The following is a 13,676-nucleotide window of genomic DNA, read 5'->3' as shown; positions in this document are numbered from 1 at the left end:
AAAAGAAGTTTGCCAATCACCTCCACGCGAAACCAGTAAAGATTATTTTTAACCATTTTCTTTAAAATAGGTAAGGGGTCAAAAGGGAACCCCTTTATCTATTTAGGGATGAAGATCTGGAAGTCTCTTCATAATGTGTCTCTCCTGTCTGGTCCTGCCTCCACTTTCCATAGCATGAGGTGGGAATGAGCACCTTTCTCATAACACTGGATCCAGGACATTTGCAAAGATGTGTGTATGTCGGGGGGAAGGGGTTAGTAAGGCTGGGGGGAGGCACTCAATGCCTCACCACAGAGATGACTTTGGATGTGAAACGAGGCTGCACCCACTGCCCATTTAGCAGGCCCTAATATATCTTTTGACTGACCTTTGTAGGTTTTCACAAGCAAACATCTATAAAACAACTGCCATAATTTTATCACTCACAGTCACAAAAGAACAAAATTTAAAACTAAAACAGCCCCTTTAATCACAGTTAGAAAAGTGATAGAACTAAACGGGTACCTGAACTGACATGGGACATAAAGGGTAGATGGTACAACAAAAAAATTGCGTGAAGTCCCTTTCTATCTTCCTGCACTGCATGTGTTAAAAAAACTGGAGTTGTTATACTGTATATGCAAAGGAGCTTGTCAAACAGATTGTCTTATAATATAGTCCAATGTCCTGAATAGTAATTAGAAGGCAAGACACTTATCTGGCTGAGAAAATCTTGCTGATAATGTTTTAGTCCGGAAAAGTAAGGGCTGGTTCACATGGGCACTTTTGTGGGCATTTAACGTCTTTTAGCTGCAACCTTTTTTTGGGTGGATCGTGTGCTGTCCCATTCAAGTGAATGGGAGCGCTTAGACCCAGCTTTTGCAGGCTTTCAAACGAAGGCTTGTGTACTTTTGCGTTGTCAGTCAGAGTTCCAGGGCACAGACTCCCTTGTGATGCAGGTGGTAGATACACGGCTCAGCTCCTTAGATTTGGGTGATGCAGAATACTAATGGAAAGAGGAGCGCTCCATAGTGTATTACCATAAAAAATGCTTTAATACGCAAGGAATAAAATTGTACTTACAAGATGTACAAAAGATATACGCATGTAAGCGGGCAGGTCATCCGCTAACTCCCCTCCTGCGGACAGATCGTACGCTTCTGTGGCCAGCAGTGCGCGCTCCGATGTGACCGTTGCTCGTCTCGCTGGGGGGTGGGCGGAGCCTAGACCTGGCGTGCCTGTAGCGTCATGACGCGTTTCGGCGCTCTGCGCCTTCCTCAGATGACGTCACAGGCTCTGGCACGTCCCATTTATACATTTATATGAGATTTAAACCAATAAAACTACCAAAAATCATTCTTTGAAAGAGCACTGGCTGCAAAGGTAAATTCTCCGCAGCCTGTAAAGTTCAAGTTGGATTGTGGTCAATCCAACTTGAACTTTACAGGCTGCGGAGAATTTACCTTTGCAGCCAGTTTTATTGGTTTAAATCTCATTTGAAATGGATAATTTTAATGGATATTTTTTATCTATATTTGTATTGATGTTTCTGATATATATATATATTTTTATGATTTTTTATGAATTTTCAACAGATACTAATCTTGTATTTATTTAATTATCTGCCAATGGATGTATCAATGGTCAAGTGTGAACTTCTACGGAGAGATTGTGCGCAAAGGGCTAGCTCATAATTGGCTGTAACTTCCGCCCACACTCCCCCAACTTTGTATTGATATAAATCCGCTGTTATATACCTAAAAAGACCCTATACAGCACCCGTAGCTTCTCCCAGCGACGGCTGTGTATAAATGGGACGTGCCAGAGCCTGTGACGTCATCTGAGGAAGGCGCAGAGCGCCGAAACGCGTAATGACGCTACAGGCACGCCAGGTCTAGGCTCCGCCCACCCCCCAGCGAGACGAGCAACGGTCACATCGGAGCGCGCACTGCTGGCCACAGAAGCGTACGATCTGTCCGCAGGAGGGGAGTTAGCGGATGACCTGCCCGCTTACATGCGTATATCTTTTGTACATCTTGTAAGTACAATTTTATTCCTTGCGTATTAAAGCATTTTTTATGGTAATACACTATGGAGCGCTCCTCTTTCCATTAGTATTTTGCAGGCTTTCAGCCTGGCGGTAGATCTTGGCGTAACGTCTCGTTCCAGAAGCAGCATGTTGCTTCCGGAAGGTACAGTAGAGGGTAAAGAGGCGCCCAATGTATATAAAACACTTTAAAATCAAGAAAAAGAAAAAAGGTTGAGGTGGCTTACCTCACAGACGACAAACTCACTTTAAGTAAGGAAGTTTAATTGAATATTAAGCACAGGCAACGCGTTTCGTGGGACTATACCCACGTCCTCAGGCCAAATAAAAGTGCCCTAGCAGTCTGTATGCCGCATTCGGGGCGCCTCTAATGCGGCATACAGACTGCTAGGGCACTTTTATTTGGCCTGAGGAAGTGGGTATAGTCCCACGAAACGCGTTGCCTGTGCTTAATATTCAATTAAACTTCCTTACTTAAAGTGAGTTTGTCGTCTGTGAGGTAAGCCACCTCAACCTTTTTTCTTTTTCTTGATTTTAAAGTGTTTTATATACATTGGGCACCTCTTTACCCTCTACTGTACCTTACTCCCCCCACCCTCCTGGGAGGGGAGCCTTGCGCACCTATCCAAGGGGCGCAGGTTTTTTGCTAAGAGAGCGACCGAGTCCAGGACTGCTGGTAGACCTGAGTGGACAGGTTTAAAACACTCCACCTGCCTGAAGTGGTCGGTTGCCCCCTTTGCAACCCACCTTTGTGAGTACCCTTCTATAAAGTACTTTTTAATACCCAATACTTGTGACATACTGCACCATTTGGGCTCCCTTTTGTCTTTGTTTTTTCTCTCCAGTACAGTACACTTCTGGAAGGTGTTTCAGGTCACAAACCAATCTAGGAATCCTAACTGCTAGCCTTGAAGGCCTTCAAAAGTTAGTGGTTAAACGCCAGCGTTTGAATGCAGAAAATGAAGATATGGTACTCTGTTCCATGTTACTAAGGTTCTATTTAGCATTAGCACTATACATACAATTAAACATATTACATCTCTTATATTTATCTTTCAGTTCAGGTTTGCTTTAAAGCTAATGGGAACCCGTATTTAAATTTAAAAAAAGTAAGATACTCCCCTAAGGAGAGGGAAGGCTCGATCCTAATGAGCCTTCCCTCTCCTCTCCCAGTGCTCTCGGTGATGCGCTGGCTCCCCCGTTCACATCCCCTGCCAAGGGGACTTCGAAGTCTTCAGGAGCCGAGTCCTCCCGAAGACAGGTGGTCCATACTGCGCACGTACGAGTGCGTCATAGTGGGCGCGTGCGCACTGTAGATCGGCCCGTCTTCGGGAGCACTCAGGCTCCCGAAGCATTTCCGAAGCCTCCCTTCAGCCGGGAAACAGCGGTATTTGACCGAAACGGTCGAATACTGCTGCGGGGGAGCCAGTGCAACAGCGGGGACCAGGACAGGAGAGGGGATGCTCTATGGGACCCAGAGCCTCTCTCCCCTTAGGTGAGTATCTGACTTTTTTATTTACAGTTCAGTTCCCATTCACTTTAAAAAAAAATAATATATATATATATATATATATATATATATATATATATATATATATATATATATATATATATATATATATATACACACACACACACACACATATATACATACTTGACAGCTAGGCATTGGCAGGTATAAATCTACTTACTGTTGCTGTTCTAGTTGGCGTGCTGCCTGCAGTGTACAATATCCTTGCCGACAGCTTCTCGCTTCATTCAATAGGTTTTTTATAGAAAGCAGCTTTTGCTGAGTCACAATGAGTTCTGTTAACCAAGTGTCTAAGGGGAGGGTCATAAATGCTTTAAAAAAAAGGTGAGGGTGCTAAGGTACGAAGCAGGCAAAGAACTGGTCTGGCCTGTTTAAAATTATGCACTGGTAAAATTAAAAAAAAAAAAGAAGAAGCAAGAAACAAGATTGTGTACCAATTGCAAATAAAATTAATGTTTACAGTGCATTTTACAATGTTTCTGTGGTTTTGCAGTTCATACGACTGAAATTTTGTGTAATGGAAATGTATGTATAATGTAGCTAATAATGGGGTTCTAAAATTATATAATGCTCTCACCCTTCAGTGTCTTGCAATTTTGTTATTCATTTTGTGTCTTGCAATTTGTTATACATTTTATTCATCATATTACATTTGTCACTGTAATTACCAATTCTGTATTTTGTACCACCATTTTCTGTATGATTATATATCCCATGTTTGTTTCTTACCCATTTCAGCAGAGAGTTAAAAAAAGAAATAAAAACACGACAATGAAAAAAGTCCTTTATTGCTCTGGATTAACCAGGGATACTTACCTTGCAATAATCCCACGCCAGTATCCTCAGGGGTGGTCCCACACCAGTATCCTCAGGAGTGGTCCCACGCACCCGCCCAACTCCCGGGGCTGAATGGCTATAGACAGCCTCTGCAATCTCTATTGCATAAGCTAGAAACACGAAAATTGTTTGCTAAAACAAGAGTTTTCGGCAAACAGTGTCATAAACAAAATGGCTGCTGGGGAATCCCCATTCCCCCGGAGGCCACCTCAGAGTGTCAGATTGAGCGTTATTTCACATAAATAGGTGGGTCCAGGGAACCAGGGTACCTCCTGCTCTGGTCACCTGGACCCACCATCTATGTAAAAAATGGCTGGTTTCGCCACTCTAGTGTGGCCTCCAGCGTTCCGGGGATTTCCCAGTGGCCATTTTGATCACATCACTGTTTACCGAAATTTCTGGTTTCAAAGGCAACATTTTCGTGTTCATAGCCTATGCTATACAGATGCAGAGGCTGACTGTGGCCATTCAGTGGAGGGAGTTCGTCGGTGTGGGAGGGTGGTGAGATGTCCTAAGAGGATACTGGCGTGGGACTACTCCTAAGGATACTGGCGTGGGATTTTCGCAAGGTAGCGCTCTTGCCTTGCGACGCTGGGTTCCCGGGTCGAATCCCAGCTAGGTCAACATCGGCAAGGAGTTTGTATGTTCTCCCCGTGTCTGTGTGGGTTTTGTCCGGGTACTCCAGTTTCCTCCCTCATCCCAAAAACATACAGATAAGTTAATTGGCTTCCCCCTAAATTGGCCCCAGACTATGATACATACACTACATGATATAGACATATGACTGTGGTAGGGACTAGATTGTGAGCCCCTCTGAGGGACAGTTAGTGATAAGACAGTAAACTGTGTACAGCGCTGCGTAATTTGTCGGCGCTATATAAATACTTGAATAAATAAATAAATATATAAGGTAAGTATCCCTGGTTAATTTAGAACAATAAAGGACTTTTTTCGTTGTTGTGTTTTTATTTCTTTTTTTAACTCTGCTGAAATGGGTAAGGGGTACTGTGTACCCCTATACTCATTTCTCCTGGGGAGGGGGCGGCTTCCGGGGTCCGCTTGTTAAAGGGGAACCCCGGATGGCACCATGAACTCCCCAGGACGTCGGCAGCCCCCACCTCCTCCTGGGGCACCAGAGGTGGGGAAGAGCCCCTTGTCCATGGATTGGACAAGGGCTCTGGGGGAGAGGGGGAGGTTGACCGCCCCTCTCCTCCAGAGCTCCCCCATACCATGGACCATGCGGGCTGGTATAGCTCAGGGTGCGGAGCCCCACATGGCCGGGACTCCGCATTCTGGCTATCCCAGCCTGCATGGGAGACAAGGAGTTAAGGAGGCTTGGGAGGGGGGACCCCACGCTTTCTATTTTCATGAAATGTATACAATATGTATACAGAACTCGGAATGCAGTAACCTGTACTGCAGCAGTGTCATTTTACAAAGTTTAAAAACCATTTTTCCTATGAAACTTTGAAATCGATTTGCTCAAAAACTATAAGGTCTTTTCACAATTTTTTTTACCATGTTCCTACTTATCTGCTTAATATACATGCCAAATTTGGTGATGATAGCATGTACAGGGGCTTTACAATTAACCGCAGAAGTTGGCACTATTGACTTCAATAGAAATGCACTCGGAACATGAAAATTCGGAACACGAAATTCGGTTTTCGCATGCGGTACACAAAATTTCGACGAAATCGGAATTCAGCTGTTCCGATCAGCCCTAACCCACTAGCAGCGCCTCTAAGCTTTTTCTGAGCGCTTGTGATTTGAAAAACTCTTGCTAATGTAATGTGTGTGTGATCCAACTTGAGGGATGTTTCTTTAAAAAAAACCTCATAACATTACATTATTAAGAGCTTTTCAAATCACTGGCATGTAGAAAAGAGCTGTTAGTGGGTCCCAGACCCCAATCTGTGTTAGTGAGCACTTCTTCTTTGATGAGATAATCCATACCTCCCAACATTTTAATGGGAGAAAACGGGGCACTTAGACCACACCCCTGACCACACCCCCAACCCCTAGTCACGCCCACCCCACAAATATTTTTTTTTTTGTAAAATAACGTTATTTACTCCCGAAAGGGAGTGAGGGTTCCAGTAGGTGGGGAGGAGGGTGAGGGTGGCCAGTAAGTCTTACCACTGCCTCTCCGCTGCGTACCGGGATTTCCTCTGGTCTTCTTGCTTCCTGTGACGTCACAGGAAGCAGGAAGATCAGATGAGATCCCGGTACGCAGCGGAGAGGCAGTGGTAAGACTTACTGCCCGCTCCGCTGCCCATTTTACTCTGCGGGGGGAAGGGGACACTGGGGGGATATTAGGAGGGAGGGAGGGAGAAGTGTAATGGCAGCGGGCGGCGGCCATCCATGCCGCATCCCGGGCTGGTGCCTCGATTGTTTTTTTTCCCCCTCTCTCCCCAGTGGCCGGGACCTGGGGGGGGGCAGCGCGGGACAGTGGGACCCCCCCCCCCCCCCAAAATCGGGACCGTCCCGCCGAAAACGTGACGGTTGGGGGCCCTGGATAATCCATCCCACCTCAAAGTGGCATATCAAGGTGCTGATTAGACAGCATGGATATTGCACAGGTGTGCCTTACACTGGCCAGAATAAAAGGCCACTTTGAAATGTGCAGTTTGATCACACAACACAATGCCAGAGATGTCACACCATTTGAGGGAGCATGCAATTGGCATGCTACCCAGAGCCGGATTAAGGCCAAATGGGGCCCTAAGCAAAGTAGCAGATTTGGGCCCCCTTCACTAACCCCCCCCCCCCCCCAACATTCTACGCATCAATTCAGACGTAAAGTGAGAGGGATATGGAGGCTGACACACACACATATATTTGTACTTTTCATCGTCCAAGGCCTGCTGTCACCCCCCTTCCACAACTAACAACATCCTCACCAACAACAACCCCTTTAGCGCTGCATGCACAGGAATCCGCACCATCCTGTGCCATTCGTCGTCCTTCCGCACCCCTCCATAGCAACAGAATGCATCTCTTGCCTGAAGGCTAGTGAGTCAAAACGACCACAAAATGGCCCCCTGTAGTCTGTTAGCTCCCTTGCTGTCCTCCCGACTCCTTCAGAGTTGCTGCTGTCAAGCCTGTAAATTAAGCGACTTGACTGAGTCACGGGCAGGGCCGGGCCGAGGCATAGGCTGGAGAGGCTCCAGCCTCAGGGCGCAGTGTAGGAGGGGGCGCAGAATTCATTCGGCTGTCATTCCTAACTGTGTTTGAAGCAGAAAGATATAAGAAAAGGGGATACATGGCAGTGACTGCGAGCCAGATAACTAGATATTAAGGTGTTGGGGAGGTTGTGGGCCCTGTGGCGTCTCTTAGTCTAATAGCAATAAGTGTGTGACGGCTGGAGTGGGAGGGATGGAGGGGCGCACCTTGGTGTCTCAGCCTTGGGTGCTGGAGGACCTTGTCCCGGCTCTGGTCACGGGCCACTGCGCATTCACGTTCTTGGCTGTGTGCACCCTCTGATCGTGATCCTGTTGCTGGGAGCATATTGTGCATTGACAGTTGGTCATTGCACTTGCGCAAAACGCGATCATGGGATCATGCGTAGCTGGGACCGCACATGTGCAATGCCCTACAATCCAGCTGTATTGCGGACTCCACTACAGTGGAATGGAGGGCACCACAACGGACTACAGGGAGCTGGAAGCAGCCCCAGGTAAGCATAAATACTTGTGGTCATTTTCTTTCAGTCAGCCGGGTTTACTTTAAAAAAGGGGAAGAGTGAGTGAGTTTGTGTGTGGGTTAGTAATTTACAACACAAGGCAGGGGAACAATTGAAATCAGAGCTTTCTCCTACTTCGTGCACTTCATGTCAGCCCCAAGAGCCAGACAACTGCAAGACCTCTGACCTGGTGTAAAGATTGCAAAGATTACAGACTTCTGACTGAGCAACTCTACCTAGCCACAGACAGCCTGCTGAGAGCTATTGGCCTCGATTCATAAACAGCAGTGCGATAACAAAAATCTTGTCGGGAAAATACCGCACTCGGTATTTTCCCGGTCTGTGTGCTAATTCATAAACATTTCCCCAGCTGCCCTTGGAGGTCGGTAAATTACCGCAGCCCATTGAGCGGTAGAGTAGAGCAGTGTCCCGATTCCCTCTTTGCCCTGCAGAAATGAATCACACAGACAGCTCTCTCTGGCTCTCCCACTGATGACTCAGACAGATGAGTCACACAGTCTTTCCCAGCCTGCAGAAATTACTCACACAGCCGGCTCTTTCCACTGATGACTCAGACAGATGAGTCACACAGTCTTTCCCTGCCTGCTGAAATGATTCACACAGACGTCTCTCCGGCTCTCTCCACAGATGAATCAAACAGACTTTCGGATCTCTGCACTTGCATTAATCAGAGCTGTCAGAGCTGTCGGTAACTTGTTAAGACCTCACCAGAGGTGTCGGTAACTACCGCCAGGCTTACCGCATGTTGCAGGCTTTATGAATTGACATTTGCTGACAATTTACTGACATGTGTTGTCGGTAACTGCAGCCAAGTCGGTAATTTAGCTCCCTCGTCGGTAATGTCAGCTTTTCATGCGGTAACAGCCTTTATGAATTGACATTTTGCTAAGTGGTCGGTAAAGTCTGCTGTTTTCAGCATTACCGCATGAGGTAATGCTTTATGAATCGAGGCCATTGTGTTTATTAATTAGTAGAGGGGAGAGAGATCGCAGGCACAGGGGATGGAGGTGACAGCGGAGCTAATGTATACTGAATTGTGGAGGACAGAATGGAGAACGGTAGCAGACCCCTCCTTACCGCTCAGTTCCTTTCATCCATGCCCTGCAAAAGCAGCTGACCTGAAGTTTGTGAAGAGGGCTGAGGGAGAGCTGAAGAGACACGCTGTGGCTAATGCTGCAATGATCGTGCAGCTGCTGCTGGCTTTTGCCGATATGCTGCTCTCTGCTCACTCTCTATTCCGGTTTCCATACTTCCTGTATTTAGACGCCCGCTGCCCTGCCTCCACACACGCACAGATTTGAGGTGCTTGGCACAACACACGGCAGTAAGTTGACGGGCGGCATCAGGCATATGGGGAATGTTGTGGAAGACTCTCCACCACAGCACCCTGTGCATTTTCCTGCCCTAGTCTCGGGCTTTGGGGGCCTGCCCAGAAATCCAGACGCTGACTCTCTGCAGGCTGAGGTGGAGGCTGGAGCGTCTGTTTACCATGGCAACGGCAACGCTCAGCCTCAGCTTATTTCCGGTACCGAACAGCGCTGCGGCAGTCCAGGAAAGAAGGTAAAGGAGCCGGATTACACGCGTACATGCTGCTGCTGAGACTCCTTAGCCGCAGCAGCAGCGGCAGGCATGAAAAAGTTAATGGAAGGATGCTGATGGGGCCCTTTATGCCCTGGATGGGGCCCTAAACTGGTGCTTGTTGTGCCTGGTGGATGATCCGGCCCTGATGCTACCAGTTCTACCAGAACTGTTGCCCGTGAAATGAATGTTCATTCCTCTACCATGAGCTGTCGCCAAAGACGTTTCGTGTAACCACACCAACCCAGGACCTCCACATCCAGCATGTTCACCTCCATGATCGTCTGAAACCAGGCACCCGGACCGCTACAGTAACAATCGGTTTGCATAACCAAATAGTTTCTGCACAAACTGTCAGAAACTGGGCTTGATTCACAAAAGCGTGTTAACTGTTAGCATGCCAGTGAAAAGCTGCTTATCACATGCAAACTGCCTCTTCGCTTGCTAATGCGCGCGTAAGAGTTTAGTGCGCATAAAGTTTTGCATGCGTAAAATTTTATGCGCAATACTTTGCATGCAAAATCAGCTGCTTCATGTGCTAAGTAGTGTGATAAGCATACTTTGCACACAAAGCAGCTGATTTTACATGCGAAGTAGTGCGCGTAAAACCTTACATGCACAAACTTTTACGCGCGCTAAAATAGCATGTGAACAGTAATAGCTTTGCCGTGCAAACTACTTAGCACCCTAGTTTGCACGTGCAAAGCTTTTAGGCGTGCTAACCGTGTTAGCACCCTTTAGTGAATCAAGCCCACTGTCTCAGAGAAGCTCATTTGCATCCTCGTCGTCCTCATAAGGAGCTGGACCTGACTGCAGTTCAACCTCGTAACCGACCAACTTAAAATGGGCAAATGCTCACAATCAATGGATATGGCATGTTGGAGAGGTGTTCTGTTCACGGATGAGATCACTGTTCAGGGCACATGGCAGAAAGCTTGTGTGGTGTTGTGTGGGTGAGTGGTTTTCTGACTAGAGATGGCCCGAGCCTCCGATTTTCGGTTTGCGCGAACTTTTGCGAACCGCAATACACTTCAATGAGGAGGAGAACTTTGAAAACTAGAAAAAATTATGCTGACCACAAAAGTGATGGAAAAGATGATTCAAGGGGTCTAACACCTGGAGGGGGGCATGGCGGAGTGGGATACATGCCAAAAGTCCTGGGGAAAAAAATCTGGATTTGACGCAAAGCAACGTTTTAAGGGCAGAAATCACATTGAATGCTAAATTAAAGGCCTTTAATACATCTTGCATGTGTATACATCAATCAGGGAGTGTAATTGGAGTACTGCTTCACACTGACACACCAAACTCACTGTGTAACGCCCCTTAAACAGCTGTTTGCGTAGTGACAGCCGTGCTGGACTGATGCGCACCATGGCGAGAGTGCAGGCCGTGGCTGTTTTCCAGCCCATATGGTCGCCGGGCTGTGGTAGCTCAATGAGAGAACAACAGTGACACTCCAGCTGATCAAATTTGGTCTGTCCACAATGAAGCAACGACCTTATCTTTGGTGTGCCACCCCCCGAGACACTCATATAGCTGGCGGTCATTGCTTCATTGTGATACGCAAGCCCCTTCACCGCAGCAAAGGTAATGATCACGAAGGGGAATTGGCACATGTACATGCCTTTTGTTTTGTTGTTGCAGCTGCAGTGCAGCCAGAAAAATTAGGCAGGTATGTACACGCACCAGAAAAATTAGTATAGGGTCCGCTGCTAGCAGCAGCCTTAAAAATTCAGGAATCCACCTGATGTCCTGGACCCTGATGGTGGTGGCGGAGGAGGCAAGCGGCCTGCAGGCAGAGATGCTGTGTGTGGGGACTGACTTAGTCTTCGAGCAGGCAGTAGCCCTCCGGGATCCATGCCTCATTCATTTTGATAAAGGTGAGGTACTGAACACTTTTTTGACTTAGGCGACTTCTCTTCTCAGTGACAATGCCTCCAGCTGCACTGAAGGTCCTTTCTGACAGGACGCTTGCGGCAGAGCAAGACAGAAGTTGGATGGCAAATTGGGACAACTCTGGCCACAGGTGAAGCCTGCGCATCCAGTAGTCCAAGGGTTCATCGCTGCTCACAATGTCTACATCCATACTTATGGCCAGGTAGTCGGCTACCTGCCGGTCCAGGCGTTGGTGGAGGGTGGCTCCGGAAGCGCTAAGTCGAGGCGTTGGACTAAAGAATGTCCGCATGTCCGACATCACCATGAGATCGCTGGAGCGCCCTGTCCTTGCCTGCATGGACATGGGAGGAGGATTATTGGCAGTGGTACCTTTTATTGCGTTGTGCTGTGACATCACCCTTAAACGCATTGTAAAGCATACTTGCCAACTTGTTCTGCATGTGCTGCATCCTTTCTGCCCTCTGGTGAGTTGGTAACATGTCCGCCACTTTGTGCCTATACCGAGGGTCTAATAGCGTGGCCACCCAGTACAGCTCATTACATAGTTACATAGTTATTTGGGTTAAAAAAAGACATACGTCCATCGAGTTCAACTAAAGAACAAAGTACAACACCAGCCTGCTCCCCCACATATCCCTGTTGATCCAATAGAAGGCGGAAAATCCTTACAAGGCATTGTCCAATTAGCCCCAAAAGGGAAAAAAATCCCTGCCCGACTCCAGATGGCAATCAGATAAAATCCCTGGATCAACATCATTAGGCATTACCTAGTAATTGTAGCCATGGATGTCTCAACACAAGGAAAGCATCTAAGCCCCCTTTAAATGCAGGTATAGAGTTTGCCATAACGACTTCCTGTGGCAATGCATTCCACATCTTAATCACTCTTACTGTAAAGAACCCTTTCCTAAATAAATGGCTAAAACGTTTTTCCTCCATTCACAGTGGGTTCACTGAAAACAACAGCTAGGTATATGCAGTGATGAGGTGGGTTCACTGAACACAACAGGTAGGTATATGCAGTGATGACAAATATGGGTAGAAGGCTGCACATCCCTGACCTAATACTACAGTTGAATGGTTAATCGCTGTGGCGTACACCGCCCCTCCTGGACTAAAATTGCATGCCCCGCATCCAAACAATGCAATACTGGTTTATGGAGAAAGTTTAGCTTCCCTTATAGTTTGCATGCAAAATACAATTTACTGGACATCTGCACCAACGTTGAGGTGATTCTCAGGAGCAGATGTCCTACACTACCTGACCTAAGTTAAAAGCGTATGTCCTTACCCTGGCAGCAGCTAAGCAAAAATGTGTAACTTACATTCAATATGGACAGCGCTCACCACATGGGCTGCATTTGAATGACTTATCACCTCATGTGCACCACTTATACATACTTATTCCATGGAAGCTAAACTTTCTCCATAAACCAGTATTGCATTGTTTGGATGCGGGGCGTGCAATTTTAGTCCAGGAGGGGCAGTGTACACCACAGCGTTTAACCATTCAACTGTAGTATTAGGTCAGGGATGCGCAGCCTTCTACCCGTATTTGTTTCCATAATTTTGTAACTACCAGGTTAGCAGCTCCCATTGTACTTTCCTGTTTGCATGGTAAGTATTTAATTATGCATATGTTTTGCATCTGTTTGATTGCTGAGTGTGTATTTGAGCTGTACATGAGGTGATAACCCATTCAAATGCAGCCCATGTGGTGAGCGCTGGCTTTATTCTCTGATATGCAGTGATGAGGTGGGTTCACTGAACACAACAGGTAGGTATATGCAGTGATGAGGTGGGTTCGCTGAACACAACAAGTAGGTATATGCAGTGATGAGGTGGGTTCACTGAACACAACAGGTAGGTATATGCAGTGATGAGGTGGGTTCGCTGAACACAACAGGTAGGTATATGCAGTGATGAGGTGGGTTCACTGAACACAACAGGTAGGTATACGCAGTGATGAGGTGGGTTCACTGAACACAACAGGTAGGTATACGCAATGATGAGGTAGGTTCACTGAAAACAACAGGTAAGTATATGCAGTGATGAGGTGGGTGCACTGAACACAACAGGTAGGTATATGCAGTACTGGG

General features: G+C 47.0%; 1 protein-coding gene across 1 annotated transcript in view; it reads right to left on the bottom strand.

The window, feature by feature from the left end:
* LOC137536021 (glutathione S-transferase P 1-like) overlaps positions 1-3,816 on the bottom strand; it is a 158,945-nt gene extending 155,129 nt beyond the window's left edge. Inside the window, exon 1 of the mRNA XM_068257959.1 lies at positions 3,718-3,816. Coding sequence (XP_068114060.1) covers position 3,718 — 1 coding nt within the window. The 5' untranslated portion in view covers positions 3,719-3,816. The remainder of the gene's footprint in view (positions 1-3,717) is intronic.
* Between the last annotated feature and the right edge of the window lie 9,860 nt (positions 3,817-13,676).

This window comes from Hyperolius riggenbachi, chromosome 10 (genome assembly GCF_040937935.1).
Source record: "Hyperolius riggenbachi isolate aHypRig1 chromosome 10, aHypRig1.pri, whole genome shotgun sequence".
In the NCBI taxonomy this organism is placed as follows: domain Eukaryota; kingdom Metazoa; phylum Chordata; class Amphibia; order Anura; family Hyperoliidae; genus Hyperolius; species Hyperolius riggenbachi.
The sequence above is the reverse complement of the archived record's forward strand: the minus strand, read 5'-3'. Positions and strand labels throughout refer to the sequence as shown.